General features: G+C 46.5%; 1 protein-coding gene across 3 annotated transcripts in view; it reads left to right on the top strand.

The window, feature by feature from the left end:
* HYDIN (HYDIN axonemal central pair apparatus protein) overlaps positions 1–19,417 on the top strand; it is a 134,379-nt gene that overhangs the window by 75,811 nt on the left and 39,151 nt on the right. For all 3 annotated transcript variants that reach the window (XM_083749879.1, XM_083749877.1, XM_083749878.1), the window contains exons 33-49: positions 109–236; positions 1,785–1,976; positions 2,687–2,836; positions 4,345–4,584; positions 4,845–4,995; positions 6,275–6,469; positions 7,590–7,760; positions 8,468–8,641; positions 9,512–9,735; positions 11,194–11,331; positions 12,390–12,573; positions 13,325–13,466; positions 14,467–14,641; positions 15,366–16,007; positions 16,556–16,771; positions 18,179–18,372; positions 18,617–18,799. In XM_083749879.1, the coding sequence (XP_083606005.1) occupies positions 109–236; positions 1,785–1,976; positions 2,687–2,836; positions 4,345–4,584; positions 4,845–4,995; positions 6,275–6,469; positions 7,590–7,760; positions 8,468–8,641; positions 9,512–9,735; positions 11,194–11,331; positions 12,390–12,573; positions 13,325–13,466; positions 14,467–14,641; positions 15,366–16,007; positions 16,556–16,771; positions 18,179–18,372; positions 18,617–18,799 (3,499 nt within the window). The remainder of the gene's footprint in view (positions 1–108; positions 237–1,784; positions 1,977–2,686; positions 2,837–4,344; positions 4,585–4,844; positions 4,996–6,274; positions 6,470–7,589; positions 7,761–8,467; positions 8,642–9,511; positions 9,736–11,193; positions 11,332–12,389; positions 12,574–13,324; positions 13,467–14,466; positions 14,642–15,365; positions 16,008–16,555; positions 16,772–18,178; positions 18,373–18,616; positions 18,800–19,417) is intronic.

Below are 19,417 nucleotides of genomic sequence, written 5' to 3'. Positions count from 1 at the left end.
GGTGGAAGGGTGTCATGTCAGTGTAATTGAAAACAAACAAACCAATGGCTGATTCCTCCCTGCACACCTGAATTGGCAAGGAATGACATTGTTGCTCTTTTGAGCCAGGTTTCGACACAGAGCTGGACAGAGTGAAGAACCTGCCCTACTGCGAGACGGAGACATTTGGAGTACGATTTGATCCCCAGAGTGCCAACCAGCCCCTGGGAGAGGTGGAAGTGATCCTGCCAGTCAAGGTGCCTTCATTTCGCAGCCCGCCATGCTGCACTGCCTTGGGGCCCTTGGCTGAGGCTGGGGATGGGGAAGGAATTTGGGAAATTGGAAAAATGGGACACTGCAAGGAACTGAAACTAGTGGGTTCAGCCCTCCGAATTGACATGTCCTACAAGGCAGGCAAAGTTTATGATGCATCACAGCTAGGATCAGTTACAGATAGGTAGCCGTGTTGGTCTGCCATAGTCAAAACAAAAAAAATTCCTTCCAGTAGCACCTTAAAGACCAACTAAGTTAGTTCTTGGTATGAGCTTTCGTGTGCATGCACACTTCTTCAGGTATCTGAAGAAGTGTGCATGCACATGAAAGCTCATACCAAGAACTAACTTAGTTGGTCTTTAAGGTGCTACTGGAAGGATTTTTTTTTGTCACAGCTAGGATGTAACTTTCAGAAAGAAATGCAGTCATCAGCAGAGCCATGAACACCCACTTCAGTTGTAGCTACAGCTGGCCTCCCATGATCCACTTTGAAGTCCTTGGAGTTAAGACAAAGCCTGCCATGAATTATGGAGCCACATGGGTGGGCAGGGGAGACCAGCAACTGGACAACTGCATGGGAATTTATGGAGGGCAGCTGTATAGGCCATAGTAAAGGGGAAGGGACATAGCTGTGTGGTAGAGCACTTGCCTGGCATGTAGACTGTCCCAAGCTCAATCTCTAGCAGCATCTCCACATAGGGATGGGATAAGATTTCCTATCTGAAACCCTGGAGAGTCGATTCCTGTCAGCGTTGACTGTACTGGCCTATATGGACTCATAGTCTGACTCAGTATAAGGCAGCTTTCTGTGTTCCTAAGAACGGCTTAGGAAGGCCACATCTGACTCCAAGGCAGACAGTGTGCTCCAAGCAGTGCCATAGGCAAACTGAGCCCTTATAACTAGAGCAATTCCTTCTGTCTGAACTGAGCCCAGCTCTCTTTGGTCAGACCAGGCTCCTTAAAAGTGCTCTGGCCTGGAGTATAACACTCCTTTGGGACACAACAATGCTGTAGAATGGAGTGTGAGAGGTGGGGCCATGCCAAATTCTAGCATTGCACAGGGCAGTGCTGAAATTTGAGAGCCCCATATCTGCCACTGTGGCTCTGCCCACTTGTCAAACCTGGCCTGTGAGTGGTGTGGGAGAGACCGACCCTGTAGCTCCAGGCTCGATCTGCAGCACATATATATGATTTCTCCACCATTTGATACCTGCATGGTGCCCCAAGTGCCATTAAGCGTACAGTGGTACCTCGGTTTACAAACTTAATCCATTCCAGAAGTCTATTCTTAAACCGAAACTGTTCTTAAACTGAGGTGTGCTTTCCCTAATGACACCTCCTTACCGTTTGGATTCCGTTTTTAGACCGAGGTAAAGTTTGCAAATCGGGATACTACTTCTGGTTTTGCGTAGTTCATAAACCAAATAGTTCGTAAACAGGACTGTTCTTAAACTGAGGTACCACTGTATGTGTGTTAGAGGTTCTCATTTCCTGCACATGGTGCTTAGGTCCTGTTTGTTGTTTTTCTCCAGGTCCTGACCGGACCCACATTCAACATCTCTCTACGTGCCATGGTGATTATGCCATCTCTCTGCATGTCCAATGACAATTTGGAGTTTGCTGCCACTCAGTGCGGCCAGTGCCAAGTCGAGACAATCCAGCTTCACAACCAGCTCCAGGTCACCTGTGAGTGGTTTGCCACCAGCAGCGAGCAAATAAAAAAGGTAAAGTAGACCTGGCCGCAGGCTTCTCTTTCCCCTTTTCTGACCATCAGGTTCCACCCTGCTCTTTCCATGAGGGTTGCCACCTCATCAGAAATGAGTCGGCCTCTCCTGTGCCTTGAACAGCAGCTCAATCTCCAGAAACTGACCAGTGAAGCTTTGCACTGGATTGAGATTAAGGTGTACTTAAAGGTATAGCTACAGATGATAGCTGAAAAGCTGACAGAATCTGCCCTCCTTTTTCTACTCTTGAGGCTGAGTCCTTTTGATCCATAAAGCACTGAGGCAAGGTCTCCAGAGGTTCAGAAAGGCAAGTACTCAGAGGCAGGCCCTGCAGCTGGTTAAGCCCACAACTGGCAATTCAGCTTCCGACTCACTTGAGCCACTGAAGAATGCAAAAGAAAATAAAACAGTGAGGTAAAAGACTCTCCTCAGAGAGCATTGCTGCTGCAATGAGGAAAGCATCTTTTTCCTTCCCCGTCACCCTAAACTGGGGAAACCTTTTATTCTTGTGCCTATGGATGGAGGGCACCACCACCCAGGGTGCACTGAATTGCCAAGAAACATTGGTCCATCTACCTGGCTAGTAGGTTGTTGCATGTAACAAGACAGCAGGCACCTGAATTTCAGATGCAGTTAGGGTGGGAACAGGTCTGTTTACAATAGCACAGAGATCCGTTGCTCAGTGATGTCATTGTTTGTTGTATGTTTAGGTGGACAAGCACATGCCAATGGCCTTACGTCGGAAGATGCGCCGTGAGTTAAAACACAAGCCCAATGTCTTTGAGATGATCCCTCCCTATGGGATTCTGGCTCCAGGGGAGAGGCTCAATGTGCAAGTCAAGTTTGCACCCAGAGAAGAGGTAGGGGGTCAGGATGCTGTTCATGCTATTGAACAGTTGCAACTCTCGTTGCAAAGAGGGTTCAATGGTAGCACATGAGAGTCCTCTAGTCAGTATTTGGAGGGTGGGGAGTGATGATTTAAATGATTCATTTGGTGACAGTTAGTGTGAATTATTTTAGCTTTTTAAATGTTGGCAGACAGGTCAACGAGTCTCTTAGAGTTGAACCACAGCATTGATAGCCCTGCTATTGATAACATTGAAAGCGATGATGTTTTGGAATGGAAGGCTAGGTCAGTGGTGTGCTCACCCAGAGTCCTTAAGGATCAGAACATGGGAAGGAGCTTGGCCTTATTGAACATAGAGCACATGAGGTTAATAAAAGCTGTCGAGAATAGGCTAGGTCCAGAACAAGTTGGGGAGAAAGTGACTATTCTGTTCCATTTGGAGCGCTTTAACTTGTTTTTATAATAGGAATGGTTTTATCTGTTTTTTAATAACAACATGTTGTATTGTTGTGAAAGATGGGTAAGAAATTTTACAAATGACAAATAACAAATAAAAAAGGTATCAACAGCTTTAGCCTTGATAGCCAAGAGGGCTTTTCCAGTTTAGAGGGTGAAAGAAAAGTGCTGATGACAGGCCATGAGGGATGAGAGGAATCTTGGTCTGGCCCAGCAAAACAACCAAGAATCTTGTGGCCCCTTCCAGGCTAATATATATTTCATGGCAGGAGGTTTCATGGGCTAGAGAGAGCCCGCATTATCAAACATCAAGTGCTGCCTTCTGCTGGCAGGTGTATTTATATCAGCATGGGTGGTGGAAGAGAATGTTATAACAGAGTGAGGCCAGAACTCCCAGCATTATAATAGATGGGTAGTTGACATTACTATGCTGAGCACAAATGTAGAGCAAGACAATGGGCATAGTTTTCTTATGACTGCTAGGCAAGAGCTAAACTTGGGCCTGCCTGCCTGCCTGCCTGCCTGCCTGCCTGCCTGCCTGCCTGCCTTTCTTTCTTTCTTTCTTTCTTTCTTTCTTTCTTTCTTTCTTTCTTTCTTATATAAAAAGAGGTTGGATGGTCATCTGTCAGGGATTATTTAGCTGTGAATCCTGCATTACAGAGAGTTGGACAAGCAGGGGTCAGCAACCTTTTTCAGTCATGGGCTGGTCCACCATCCCAGACCATGTGGTGGGCCAGACTATGTTTTGAAGGAAAGCTGAACGAATTCCTATGCCCCACAAATAATCCAGAGATGCATTTTAAATAAAAGCACACATTCTACTCATGTAAAAACACCAGGTAGGCCCCACAAATAACCCAGAGATGCATTTTAAATAAAAGGACACATTCTACTCATGTAAAAACACGCTGATTCCCGGACCATCAGTGGGCCGGATTGAGGAGGCGATTGGGCCGCATCCAGCCCACAGGCCTTAGGTTGCCTACCCCTGGACGAGATGAATCTTGGTGTCCCTTCCATCTCTACAGTTCTGTGAAATAATCTCTCCAACTTTTGTGATCTTAGAAATCCTACCGCCACTACCTGATTCTGAGCATTTCCCAGAGCACCCAGCAGCTGCAGCTGAATGTCTCTGGGCAAGGTCTGGAGCCACGTCTAGAGTTCACTCCTTCCATTCTGGAACTTGGGCCCCTCTTGCCTTACGCCATTGGGGATGAGGCTGAAGTGGTGGTGAAGAACCCTTGCAGCTTCCCCATTGAATTCTACTCCTTGGAATTTGACCAGCAGTATCTGTTGGAAGAGCGGGTAAGAATCAAGCACACTTCCTCCCATCTGAGGCTACAAACTCTAGCTGTGCATACTCTGCTAATCACACTGTTGTACCACAGTGTGGTACAGTGTCAACAACAGATGGTGGGCTCAAGTCTAACAGGTTATGGGCAAACTGACTTCTACAAGTCGAACACTGCAACAATTCAGGATCATTCATACTGGCCTTAATGGAGCACTGGCCAGACTCCACATGAGACAGTTCTTTGTATCCTTATATATCTGCTTGGTTTTAGATTCTGCGGATGTTGAAGGGCTATGACACCCATAACATGCTTTTGTTGCCTCCTCGCATCCCTGGGGAGAAGCTGCCTTTTGAAGTCCTGGAATATTATGAGGAGCAGAAGAAGTTTCAAGGTGACCAGGAGACAGTTAATCAGGAAAATGGTGAGCTGAGGAGACTGGGCTTTTTGGAGAGTCCAGCTGCATGGGGTGGCTATTTTTGGACATCAGAGAGGGTGTAAGGGGACTGACTAATTCCAGCTACCTGCTGTGCTCATTTCTAGATTTTGCATCTACTCTTGGAATGAAAAGGTGGGATAATGCCTTGCTAGTCATTCTCACGGTAGACTCATTGAGGTTAATGGACATGTCTAATTTAGGTTCATTAATTTCAGTGGGTGAAGAATTGTAGAGTTGGAAGGGACCATGAGAGTCACCTAGTGTAACCTCCTGCAATGCAGGAATCTTTTGGCCAATGTGTACTCTGAGTAGGAATTAGCTGGATACAACCACGTGCTTGCAACTTTCATTATTTAATGTGATAAAAGAGTTCTGCAAGGATTACTCAAACTATCCAGGAGCATTGCCTAAAGTGGGAACCCAAAGTGATGTCAGGTCTAACACACTGCTTCCATATCATCTGACTACACCTTTTCCAGTATTAAAGGAGGCCCTACCTGATTCACAACTGCTTTCCCCCTGCAGCCCCAAAATTCTGGGGCTGCATACACACCATTCATTTAAAGCACATTTGAAACACATGGGTTCCCCAAAGAATCCTGGGAATAGTAGTTTACAAATTACAGTCCCCAGGATTATTGAATTGGGGGTGGGGTATGTGTCTTAAAGATTTGTAGCCCAAGGGTATGGTCTAAGTGCCAGGCCAGGGGAATCCCTTCTCCCACCTTGGCACATCTGGATGCTTCCCATTGACAGGACTTGTGACTTACTTCCCCACCCAGACTTGGCTGCTGTGACTGAATTCCCTCTCCCTTTACCAACACCACCCCTCAGTGCTAATCCCTACATCACCACACCTTCACAGGATGGACTACATAGAGCATGAACTGGGTGGGTGGTATAAATCATTATCCCTTCATTCCAAAGCCATGGTGTCTTTCAAAAGCAGCCTCTGCCCATTTTATTTTACAATTGGTTAAGGTGAGCCATACATAAATGCAGTTATTTGTCCAGGCAACACAATCTGAAGGCTAGAAGCTAGTCTTCTGTTTTTTTGAGCCTATTTCCAAGAGCTGATTGGTGCTGGTGGCAAAAACATCTGGAAGGTGCCAAGTTGGCAAAGGTTGGTACTATAGAGAATGGCATGTCCTTCACTGGTTTGCTTTGGTTAAGACCGAGTGTCGGGAACTTCTGAAAGTGCCACCAGTACATTACTTGGTGTCTCTTGTATGCACTGTGACATCTGCCCTCCTTTCCTCTTTAGTAGAAGAAGAAGAAAATGCTTTAATTTCTGATCATGGGATGAAGCTCCTCCCTTCCAGTGCTGGGCAAACAACATCCACGGCGGCCTCTGCTCATCCTTCTCTTTCCCTTAATGAGGATACCAGAACTTTCAGGGTGGAATCGAAATTTGATCAGGAGGAAGAAGAGGAAGAGGAGGGGACGGACAGAGGACAAGGTGAGTGAGAGCTTCTGGTCTGCTGGGACAGTGAAAAGAGCATGTCATCATCACCACTGAAAAAAGAAAATGTATGTGATGTAATGGGGAAAGATTTAGACATCCACATAGTGACATTTTGCTGCCACCTCATGGTGAAAATCTATAAGCTTACACCAAGAACAAACTTAGTTGGTCTCTAAGGTGCTACTAGACATTTAATTTTTTTATATATATATTTCGACTGTGTCAGACCAACACGACTACCTACCTGAATCTAGATCAGGAGAGTTTAGGTTCCACATGTGTTGAAATTGTGGACCAGTGCATGTTTTCTAAATCTCAAAAATACCTGGCTTGACAAAATCCTTTTGACCCATAATTGTGTTGCATGCCATCTCCTGCAAACTTTGTTTTCCAGCATGAAGCAGCTGCAGACGTTGTAGTGGAAATACATTATCTTGACTTTTCCCATTGGACAAAGGCTTAAGCCCTGTCCACCCATTGCTTGTGCAGAGGCCCTCACTATGTTGACAGAGGAATGAGGCTTCACTCTTGGCTTGTCTCCCCTGATATTGCTGATCTTTTTTGCATGTTATGTTCAGGGGTCTGTGGTGAAATTCCAATGCACAGTGTTTGATCAATGCACATGACAGCATTGGTAAGAAGTCACATAAAGGGTGTTGAGGCTGGAGGGACAGAGAGAGCAATAGAAAGAAGAGAGATACAAGTACATTAATAATGTGATAAATTAAAACAAAAACAATTTCTTACCCTGTCTGACAGGATCAGTATAAAGCGTTCAAAATAAGCTCATTGAAACAGATTTCAGGTTCTGGAGTTAGATTTATTTATTTTTAACCCCAGAGCAAATGTATAGATATAGACTGTCTGTTGCAGTAAAGGATTAAAAAAGCCACGGACACCCCTGCCATCTGCAGCAGCAAATATGAGAGAGTGGCATTCCTTATTGGGCTTAAGGATTTCTCCCATTTGGCCAACCCTCTGTTCCTCCTTGAAAATAAAAGGGTCTGTGCAATTTCTGAAGATGTACTATTTGTACCTGACATCTTTCTTTTCTGAAGCCCTTTGAAGGATATGGCCTTTGAGCAAGCTGTCTATAGGCCTGATTCCTTTTCAGGAGGGAGTCAGCAAAGTGTGATCAAGAATAAGGAAGCTGTGGGAGAGCTAGACAACAACCCTGTCTCAAAAGCCATTGCACGTCACCTTGGCATTGATATATCTCCAGAAGGACGGGCTGCCAGGAACCGCAGGGGCATTGCCATCATCATCCATGGTGCTCCCCTTACAGGTACAGAGACCACCTCAGAGCAGCAGGGCTACATCTGTGGTGACTGTATACTCCCAGATTGCATCTGAGTACCACCATGTGCTCTGAGATCTCACTGTCATCCTCAGTTTTTTGCAGCTCTCTTCTGAATATTTTTTAGTTCGTGAACAACTTTTTTGGGAGCTGAAGGACTCGAGGCATTTTCTTGCCAAGGCTGATGCTAACCGTGGGCTAAGCTAGAGGTGCGCTTAATGCAGAGCAGGCAGAGTGACCTGCCTTGTTCTTCCTTGATGAATGGCGGGTGCCAGGGAGAGGGGATTTGCCCTGGGAAGGCAGCCATGCTCCTGTTTTAGAGAGTCTGTTGAGAACTCCCGTTAGAACTCTCCCCAGACCCCACCCATCCATCACTGCTGGCCCTTCTGGTTTACTCCCCCCCCCCATGTTTTTGTCTTATTGGACTATGTCCTTGAATTATTGCTTCTCCGGAAGAGAGGGGTAAGTGAGAGAGTATGTAGAAACTGGCTTACTGTTCACATTCATTGTTCCACCCACTTTTGCTTCCGGCCCCACCCCCCACTGCCATGTGGCCCTCAGAAAATTGTCCAGAAGAGAATGTGGCCCTTAGACTGAAAAAGCCCCTCCATCCCAGATATAAAGGGATGTCGATAAATGATGGATGGTGAAAGTGTGTGTGTGTTTAGCAATACCTTTGTCTCTGATTTCTCTAGGAAAGTCCAGTGCAGCCATCACCCTTGCCAAACACTACAGTGCTGCTTGCTTATCCATTGATTCTGTGGTCTTGGAAGCCATCTCTGATGGGAACACTTCAGCAGGGCTTCGTGCTCGTGAACTCTGCATCCGAGCTGCCATTGAACTGGCACAACGGGAAAATGAAGAGGGGGGTAAGTGGGGGTTGGGGGGTCTTCAACATCATGGCAAGTACCCATCTGGCCTTTGCCTGTGCTCCCCATAGCCCATCCTCAGTGAACTTTTACTCTCTTCTCAGGACCAGCTTGACTCTCACTCCAGCAGGGTATATCCAGTGGTGGGGTAATAGTTAGAGCATTGGAATAGGATTTGGGAAACAAGGGATCAAATCCACACTCGGCTACTTAAATCCCCACTCAGCTTCAGCTCACTGAGTGATGACCTTGGACCAGTCATGATCTCTCAGCCTAACCTACCTTGCAGGGTTGTTGTGGTAATTAAATGAGATGGGGAAGAACCATGTATGCCTTCTTGAGTTCTTTGGAGGAAAAGATGGGATAGAAATGTAACAATTAAATAGCAAATACTCTCCCATAGGGAAACTACTTGAAGGTATGTCTTGCCTAGCGACAAATTAGGAAAACCTTATTGTTATCATGAAGGCTGTGGAGACCTGAGCTGACCCAACAGTGACCTCAGTGTGAATGTTCTGCAACCCCACATCTGAGAGGGCCTCTAGCAGCTCAGTCAGGGAGGCTGTTGTGAGCTGCACTAACTACATGCCCTGTCTGACCTTTTGGCCCAAAACTAGATACAGGCCCTCAAAACCTGGCTCTGGGTAAAGAGGCCTAGTGGAAGAGAGCACAGTGCTCCCTCCCCTTGCTTATGCTGACACTGCAATGGGTAGCCAGGCAGACATAGTTGGCTGAGGCCAACCTTTCCCAATTCACCCACTGAGATCTCATCACTATGCCTTGCCAAGTTTGGATGCTGAAGTAGTGTTCACTTCTCTGACTTGTAAAACATCAAGGAACTATTTCTGTCTGTCTGTCTTTCCCATCAAGGAACTGAAGGGCAGCTCACCCTGCCTCTGAATAACAGGCTCAGTACAGAGGCTTTGGGTAAGCACACCTCAGAAGGCAGCCATAGTTCAGAGTCCAAAACAGGACCCCTCTCAGCCATCTCTAGAGGCTATAGGGGAAGCACGGCGACGGCAAAGGGCAAGTCTGAAGGTCACACATCACAAAAGCAGCAGCAGCACCAACAATCCGATCAACCTGGATCCCAGGTGAGAGAACTGAGGAAGAGCAATGACCCAGTGGTAGAGCATATGCTTGGCATGCAGAAGGTCAAAGGTTCAATCCTTGACATTCCTAGGATGGAATGGGAAACTTTGTTTAAAACCCTGGAGAGCCTCTGCCAGTCAGTGTAGACAGGCCTCCACCAACCTGTTGCCCTCCAGGTGTTGGACTACAACTCCCATCAACCCACCAGGTTGGTGTAAACCATACTGAGCAAGATAGACCAATAGTCCAACTCACTGTAAGGCAGCTTCTTAAGATTTGCCAAAAATTCCTGCCACCCTGTTGCCCCTTCCTGAGGGGAATAGTATGGTGTCCCAATGCTGAGGCCTAGTGCCCCTTGTAATGCCATTCTGTAAATACTTCTGATACACCTACCTTTCTCTCAGGTGGGTCTCCCAATGGTCACCCATCCAGGAATTGGTTAGTTTGTATTTGCTTTGCTTCAAGAATGCTGCAGCAACCTCAGGTCCTCTCAGACCATACTGTGGATTCCTTTTCTTATACTGTTGAAGTGTTTGGGCCCCTGCAGACATACTTTTTAGTGCAGATTCACAATGATACAGCACTAATGTTCTGGCTTATACTTGTCCTGGTTTTATTGCAGTGCAACTTCTCCAGCCAGCAATTACACAGTAGCATTGTAGAACAACTAATAAAGCAGAATAAACCCACTGCTGATACACTATTACTGTGTCAGGAATGTCTTGCAAAATACACCCAAAGCAATACACTACCTGTCTAGAGTGGCCTTTGGTTAAACATTCCTGTTTTCATGCCTTGAGGGCAGTTCTTGCTGGCAGGCTCTCTTGCTGGCCTTGCCATGGAGCCACTGGGAAAAAAATGGGTGCTGATGCAGCTGCCCTTGGGAAGAGGAGCCACTTGTGGCTGGTCCACTTGTCTTGACACTTGGTTGGAGCTGCCCCTCTGCCCTTTGATAACCAGGTGCTGAAGCTTGGAAAGAGCAATGCATACATCAGACCTCTGAAGCACCTTCCTTGGAAAGACATCCTGCTGGTTTTAAAGTTAAATGGTGCCATTTGCATTTAAAGCTTCCCTTAGTCAGAATTTGGCATCTGACCCCACTCTGTTCCTGCTCTCACAGAGGCCAGCCCAGATGGCCAAGGGCAAGAGACACATCTTAATGGGAGGCACAAAAAGACCTCAGCTTTGAGAGACTGGCCCAGAGAGCCATATTTTGTGGAGAGGTCAATTTTCAAAGTGTTGTGTATTTATTAGTTTGCATATGTGTTTCTCTTTCTGCCTCTCCTCAGCCTCAGGCTCCCCTCCCTTGTCCTCTTGGCAATTGACCATGCTTTATTCCATCTGCCTAAGCTGGGAGGGAAAGTGGTGACCCAGGGGTGGCTGAGTTGAAGGGAGAAGCAGGTGCCTTCTAGCTCAGCAGGTTTCTTGTAGGAACTTTCTGCCTTATCCCCAATTTACAGATTCCGTCCAGCCCTATTCCCAGCGCTCCGATCCAGCGGCGCCTTAGCCTCTGTGGCAGTGTGGCAGGAGATTACGGCCTGTTGAGCTGTGTGCTTCCAGAGGAGCTATTGGTGGAGATTCTTTCAGAGAGGATGCAGGTAACAGCAGCAAAGGGAGACACTAGCCATGCAGCCTGGGGGTCTCACAATGGTTCCATCTGGAATCCTGGGCCTGGGTCTGCACAATGTCTGCCTGCCAGGTCAGGAGTATCCTGTCCCTTCCTGCATAAAGGACCATGGCAGAGTTGCAGATGGCTTTCTAGGGTCCCCTTTTCTGGTGTGATTCCAGTGGAGAGCTAGTGTGGCCCAGAGTCCTGTGCACTTGGCTATCAAATATACCATTGCCAAATCACAATTCCTGGCCAATCACAATAAAGAAACGGAGGGACCATGAGCACCTGTCAACCTCAGTTTTCCAGTCTCTAAAATGAGAGTACTAATGACACATTTATTGCAGACAATTGTATCCCTACTATCGTATTATCAATTCTTGTTCCATATTGTAAACTAAAAAAGTCAGGTTTTTGTCACAAGGAGTTTATAGATCAAATGTTGGCAGTTGTGAAGATTGCCAAGGGAATGGGGAGAGCAAAGAATTGAATAGATGGGTGTGAGCAGGTAAAGTTACATGCACTTAGGCTCTCTTGTAGCTGGCAAACAAGAATTAGGGTTTCCTATGGTGCTAAGGACTATGGATCACTTCTACTTCGAATGAGCTCCAAAAATGTGGAGCAACAGCTATAATCTAGATACAGTCGACTAGCAGGATTCCCATTAAAATGTCTTTTGCAAAGATGGTTGTGAAACAGTCCCTGCCCCCACACAGGCTTACAATCTAAGAAACACACAAGGAAAAATGGATGGGGTGAGAAGAGAGGAAAAGCAAACTCAGGCACCACTTCTTAAATATTAGTTCTCAGCATGACCAGCTGTCATATGAACAGTTCAGGGGCCGGAGGTGCCTTATGGAGCTGGGTTGGTTTTTTTTTTGGCAAAGCTGATGGGATGAGCCTCCTGCTTCCCATCTCTCTCATGCAGGCAGCCTATCAGCAGAGTGACTTCTGCCAGGTGACTCCTGCTGCCTGGCAGGAGCTATGCCTGGTAGTGGCCAAAGCCTTGCCTGAGCCTAACGGGGATGTGCTTTCATTTTCCAACAGCTGAGCGACTGCTATCGTGGCATGGTGTTTGATGGGCTGGATACCTTGTTTGCCCGCAGCATGGCATCGGCGCTTACCTGTCTACTCAAAGCTATCAACAACAGGCGCCACATCTATTTTGTGAACCTGTTCCAAGACTTTGTTGCTATGAAAGCCAGAGAGAAGGCCAAGCAAGAGCAGGAAGGTAAGGAGGAGGAGGAGTTGGGAAGGTGGTGGCCCCTTGCTTAGCCCAGCTGTTCCTCTTTGTTTTGCTTCCAGTTGCTGAGAATCAGGGATGGGGGAGAAATTCAATTTTGTATATTTGGTTTACAGGCTTTCCATACATTAGGGACAATCTTCACTTGCCCCGGTTTTCAACAATTTGGGTTTGTTCCCACAAAAAGGTGGTTTCCTTTAAAAACTCAAAAATCTTGGGGTCTTGCTCAACAACTATGTGGGTGCTAGGAAATTAACTTTGTGAAATATGGCAACCCCAAGTGTGCATAAAAATGCAAATATAAGGGAATGTTGCTTTGCAGAAATGTGTTTTAGGCAAAACTGCATACAAACTTACGTATATTAGGAAATATTAGCAGTCAAATGTTGATGAATTTTCATGAGGATTTGTTTTTTATTTTTATTTTTTTTAAATGCAAACTCATTTGGAAATGTGGAAAACAAACTGAAGAGTGGAAAGATGAGAAATGGAAATGGAGAGATTCACCCCTCCCTACTGTATATAGAACCCAATCATTCTCTCCCAGGATTTTAGCTTAATGCTACTACTCAGTTTGATCTGCAACTCCCCTGTTTTGCTGTCCCCACCCCCTGATATTTGCTCTGCAATAAATTTATAGGGTTGGGGGCATGGGTGTCATGAGGTATTCCACTTGCCTTGGATGTGGCTCTCCTGGTAAGTTTCTGGTGTCTTTCTTTCTCCTTTGTCTGCTTGGAAGAACGGGAGCAGCAGGAGGCCATTGCAAGAGAGAAGGTTCGTCTTCAGGAGATGGATGAAGAGGAGTATGATGCCCTCACCGAAGAACAAAAAGTCCAGTTTGATCATGAACTGTTGCTGGCCCTGCGTGAGAGAAAAAAGAGGTCAGAGCAGGCCTGGGAATATACTCTGTCCCTCAAAGAGCGGGGAGGACATTGTCACTGTGGGCAGTAATTGTAGAGTTATCCTTAGGAATGGATGTAGTTCGCTGGTCATTTCCATTATAATATTTGTTGCTCTTCATCCTCTCATTGTGGCTTCTTTCCCCAGGCTTGATCCCTGAACTGTGAGAAGCACATGTCCCCGAGGGTGTTTAAGCATGTAAAATGGGGGAGATGAGGGCAAATAAGCATACTTTGAAAGGTTCAAGAAGGAGACCCTAAATGATGAGCCAACGTTCAGACAGCCCAACACACTGCAACCAGAATGTGGTGATGGCACCAAATCCCTGTAGTTCCAGTTTCTGGAACTAAGAGTTCAGATTCCACCTCATCCTCCATATCAGAGCCCTGTTGACTCCAGGCTCCAAAATAGGCTTCAAAGGGCCAAAATGACTCTGACCTGCCAAAGGTTGGCTGGCCCATGGTGCACCTGATGACATAATGAACTGCTCAAACAGCCTCCCTATGTAGTCTTCCTAGCTGAAGAAGGACCCCTCTCTCTCTCTCTCTCTCTCTCTCTCTCTCTCTCTCACACACACACACACACACACACACACTTTGTACTTCTTACTGATAACTGAGGAGGGAGTGGGAGAAGAGGGCAAGAGGTTTCACAAGGACATTCTTGCTCGTGGTTGGGGCATCCTAAATTGCTGGTCATCCTGGAAGCCATACTTCTCCCCATGCCTAGTTACCTGGGTTGCATTTGCCTGGCATCGGAGCCTCCCAACTGCAGCCACCTGCTGCCTTTTTAGCCAGAAGCAGGGGTCGGAAAGCCTCTGGGCCCTTTTGAGTACACTGAGATGGGGTTCGGTGGCTGAAAAGGCTAAGCTGATTCATACTTGATCGGGGGTGGGGGGAGAAAAGCTTGATTTGGGGAAGTTTTTCAGGCACCTGGGAAATGAATGAAGTTCCTGATTTTCCTGTGTGCCATGCATTGAAGGGAGCAGGAGAAGCTGGCTCGGGAGCTGGAGGAGAAGAAGCACCAGCAGGAACTGGAGCGCTTGCGGGAGGAGGAGGAGATGAAGAGGAAGAGCAAGCGCTACAAGAGGGAGGCAGCAGTGGCCAAGGAGAAAGATGAGGCTGCAGCAAAGAAGGCCCAGCAAGGAGGCAAGCAAGTAAGTCCCAAGCAGCCCTTGAACCCAGTGGTTCCCCCAATGAGTGGTACTTGCCCCTCCCCCCAGGGGACAGTGGGATTACCTAGAGGCAAAGGGGTGGCAGGGCAGTACTGGAGGTATAAACGACTATCAGATTTTGAAAACCTGGTCTCACTGGACCAAGTTAATCAGTTTTGTTGAAGTAGTTAAACCAAATTTCATTTAATTTTGAAAAAATGTGCAGTATATTGTTACTATTCTGAATTGCATTGTGTTTTTTCGTTCCTTAGTGTCATGCAAACTGCTATTCTGAATAATGCTTTTTATAGGGTAGGGTAGGGTAGGGGCCACTGGGAATGAGATTACGGAACCAAGGAGGTAGGAGCCGCAAAAAGTTTGGGAAACCCTAATCTAGGGGCATGTGGCTGATGGAGAAAAGAGATAAGATTCCTATGGCTAAGTGATGCATCAGCTCATGCCAGGGCACTTATCTCCACTTGGCAGCACCGGGCAGTTTGAGTGGCTTTGTTTCTTAAAGCTTTAGTGACCAGTTTGTGGGGAAGTGGCCTGCATTTTTTAGGAATAAGCCAAGTCCCAGGTGGCTCTCATCATCATCATCATCATGCTGTTGGGACACTTGGATCCTTTAGAATGCTTGAAAGGGTGGCTATCTGGGCTCCTTGCTGCAAGACTGAAGCTATGTACTTGACAGGCTCTCCTTTTTTCCTTGGTTCTGCTGTTCCAGAACGCCCCAGTGCCTGCTTTGAAATCTGACGGGAGGCTGAATGAAGGGATCGAGCGGAAAGCATCCGCCAAGGAGCGCCCAGAGTTTAATGTCAATGACAAAGATGAGAAGAAGAGGAAAAGTAAGGCGGGCCCACAGAATGGTCAGCCAGGAGCTGCCCCACCCGTAGCCCAGGAAGATGAGGAAGCCGAGAAGGAAATGATGAGCGAGAGTGAGAAGAACTTGGCTCTGAGATTCAAGCTCTATGATGCCAACCAGAAAGACATAGTCCAGATCCTGACCTTCTGGGACAGAGTTCAGTTGGTGCAGCTGCTGCCACCAGGCTCTGAAGAGAAGCAGGAGGAAGCAGAAGACCAGCGGCAAGCACCCTCGGGCCGCAAGGGCAGGAAGGACAGGGAGAGAGAGCGCCAGGAGAGACTGGAGAAGGAGAGAGCAGAGAAGGAGCGCCTGGAGAAAGAGAGAGTGGAGAGAGAGCGCCTAGAGAGGCTCAAAGCGATGGAGGACAACAGGGCTGGAGGGCAGGAGGGAGAAGGGGGAGAGCCAGATGTGGGGATCCCATGCTTGGAGTTCCAGGTGCTCAGTTCTGAGGACTCCAGTGGCAAGAGGATCCTGGAGAGTGGCAAGCTGCCAGATATCGTCCAGGTGGGGACCCTCAGTGATTTTCACAGAATGTGGGCTAGCCTCCACACACCAGAGAAATGGGGATTATTCTAGTGGAAAGGAACCTCTCCAATATTAGCAAGAATGTAGAAATTTAGCTTGAGGGAGCCTTACAGATGTGATGGAATCCTGAAGACATCAGTTTTCATTTAGAGAATAAGCATGATTCTAGCTCTCATAGAATATTGGTTTAATTGTTTATGCACAGCACAGGCAGGTCTTCAGGCAGGCAATGGCAGTCTGAGACGGGCAAATGGCTCATAGTCTCGAGAAAAGAATGGCCAACAGATCCAGACATCCTTTCATGCCATCCTTCAACAGTTATGGTGCTGTGGGCAGCTGGTCTTTTAAATCCCCATTCTATGTGTGGGAAGGATGCAGTTCCACCTAGATGCCTCTAGTCTCCCGTGGCCGATACTAGGAAGAACAATAAGCCCACTGGTATAAAGAAAGAGGCAGGTCATTTCATTTGCATTTTACAATAGCAGCATTGCAATGAGGCCTTAATATAGCTTTCTTTCTTGCTGTAGATCTTGAATGGCTTGGGACTGGGTCCTTCTGGGCCACCCATTCCTCCCACTGCCTGTTTCTCTGTGATCCCATATCCAGAGAAGCGGGCAGCACCAGTTCCCGGAGAAGCTCTCAAGCATTTCACCTTCCTCTTACCTGAAGATCCAAGTCTGGAAGAGGACAAGAAGGAGACTGAGAATAACTTGGAGACTCCAGTGAATCTTCCTACAGTAAAGGTAGAGGGCCTCTTTGCTCCTGCATGGGAAAAACAGAACCTGAGAAGGGGAAAGTCTGCCAATAAAGTTGCACAATAAGGAGGATTGACAAACGCCATCGTGATCAGGGAAGCTGGGTTTGTTGCCTGGGAGGCAAAACTAAAAAAATGAACTCCTTCTCTATCCAGTCAGGTCTTTGGGTTCCTCTATACGTATGCTTGTTTTCTGCTTGACCCATGCTTTCTAGCCTTTACCCCACCACTTTTCCCCAGAAAACCTGCTCTTCAGTGCTGAATCAGAGCAAATGTCAATCCACGGAAAACCTGATTGCTGTTTGTTCCAACTGAGCACTAAATCATGGGTTTTCCTGGGGGAAAGCGGTGGGGCAAACAGAAGTATGCAGAGCCCTCTGTTACATACACTGACCAGGTCAGCATGCTGACTAAATCAGAGGTAAGGCTGCCTTAATTGCCAGGCGTGTGAAACACATCACATTGAATGGAAAGGAGCACCCCCAACTGTCGTTGACCAAGGGAGAGATGCCAGCATTTGGGGAAGACAAAGATGATGTTGATCCGGAATGAGACTTAAGAAAGCAAAAATCTTTTCACTCATAAAAAATACTAAGATTTTAAACTAGACAACAGTTCTAACTACTAGACCTAAGTTGCAATCGCATACTCGCTTACCTGAAAGTAAATAATACGGAACTCAGTGGGCTTACTTCAGAGTAGATATATTCAGGATTGTACTGTAAATAGTGTAGTGGGAACTGAATCTCTGCAGACTAAACAAGATTTATAACTGGTAAAAATGTAGCAGTTGGTTTACGTAATAGGTTTTGTGGTCTAATAATTACTGATCTTTTATGATCCATGATCAATAATTGTTAAGATTGAGTAACCTAATGTTAAATAAGGTTCTACTTTCTTTCTTTCTTTCTTTCTTTCTTTCTTTCTTTCTTTCTTTCTTTCTTTCTTTTTCATAATGGAGTAGCCATTTTTGTTAAAGCTGCTTGGGATGTTTAACTTATAAATAAAATAAATATCATGCAATGATCTGGATTGACTCCCTTTCAGAAAAAATATTTGCTTGTGAAGAATACTAGGCAGGGATGCTACCTTTTTCTATGGCTCCAGAACCATCCACAAGATCCATAAGGGGAAATGGAACTCCTGGAGGAATCAGACATATAGATTAGATATGTAAAATAGGTATTTATGTCCATGGTGTTAGAAAGCCTAAAGATTTCTAGTAGTAATAGTAAATCTGGATTAAATGGGGGGTGGGAAGGAGAAATGGGGGGACAGCATTTTGATGAGGACAACTGTGTGTGTGTGCCATGAAAACCTGCAAGAAGCAGCAGCAGTATATCTACAATAAGCTGCCTGCTTCTCTCTTTCCTCCTGTGTTTCTTCTGGGTCTTAGGAGGAACAGACAACCCCAACCCGAGGCAAGGGCAAGAAGGAGAAAACCGACATAACCCGTGATTCTTCAAAGGATAAGAAAGGCAGCTCTCGTGGCAGGAAGGGTACTCATCCTACCCCTGGTGCAGTAACAACTCTGTCAGAGCTAGATCAGGGTGGCCTCACAGGGGAACCATCTACTGAGAAGCTCAGCCGGTAAGGGAGCAAGAAATAGGGCCTGGGGCATGTCTCACAGCAGACAGAAAGCACTTGTGTGCCTCTGACTAGCCAGGGCTGGAGTGCTCCTTGAAACATTGGCTGAGCAGAAACAGAAAGTGAGCCTTGCATGCTGATCTGGTGGGGGTGAGGGTGGGCAGAACTCTGCTCCTATGATCCTTGCATACCCATATACCCCACCCCAGTTGTTTGAGGTAGACTCTTTGTGCTTTGTATTCCACAGGTTGACCTGCTTTCGCTGGACGGTCCCTGCTAATGGAGAGGTTACAATGCGCCTCCATTTCTCTTCCACCACGACAGGGTACTTTGATCAGGTCCTAAACTTTGAGATCCTGGGGACCCAGCGACAGTATCAAGTTTTCTGCAGGGGTGTCTGCATATATCCATCCATTTGCCAAGATCCTACGTAAGTGCTAGGAAAAGGGCATTGCCTAGTTATATAAGCCTTCTGGGCTAGGATCCACAGCTGGCCTGAGAGATGTGTACCTTCACCTCCTTAAAATAAAGCTGCATCTAGTACCCAGCAGAAAGGTATTCTGCAAATATGAGGTCCTGGCACAACACAGAAGAGAGAGGATGCTCCAAGCAGATAACATGTCTCCTGATGATGTGGTTGCAGACACTGGCTCAGGGCTGCGCCCTTGACTGCCCCATGAATCTATGGGTCTCTTGCTTCCCTTTGTGGTGAATTCTGTTTTCTTTCTGAAGACAGTAAGGAAAAATGCTGCCAAAGGCTGATATGGAAATCAGACATCTGTATAAAGCAGTTATAATGAGAGTGAACCTCATTCCTTGCCCCTCTTGTATGATACCTGCCAAGACACTGTGCAGTCAGATTATTTGCTGAAGCACCTCTACATCCAGGCAAATAATGAGATGTGGATGCTTGTCCTGAGCAGGTGAATTTTCCAACTAAAAGATACATAGAGATTACACTACCATGGGGGTAAAGATTATACCTATTTTCCTCATAGTCAAATAAATTTAGAATTGGATTTCTCTTGAATATCATTGACATTAGTTG

The sequence above is a fragment of the Podarcis gaigeae genome, assembly GCF_964106915.1.
Source record: "Podarcis gaigeae genome assembly, chromosome: 8".
Classification (NCBI taxonomy): Eukaryota; Metazoa; Chordata; class Lepidosauria; order Squamata; family Lacertidae; genus Podarcis; species Podarcis gaigeae.
The sequence above is the reverse complement of the archived record's forward strand: the minus strand, read 5'-3'. Positions and strand labels throughout refer to the sequence as shown.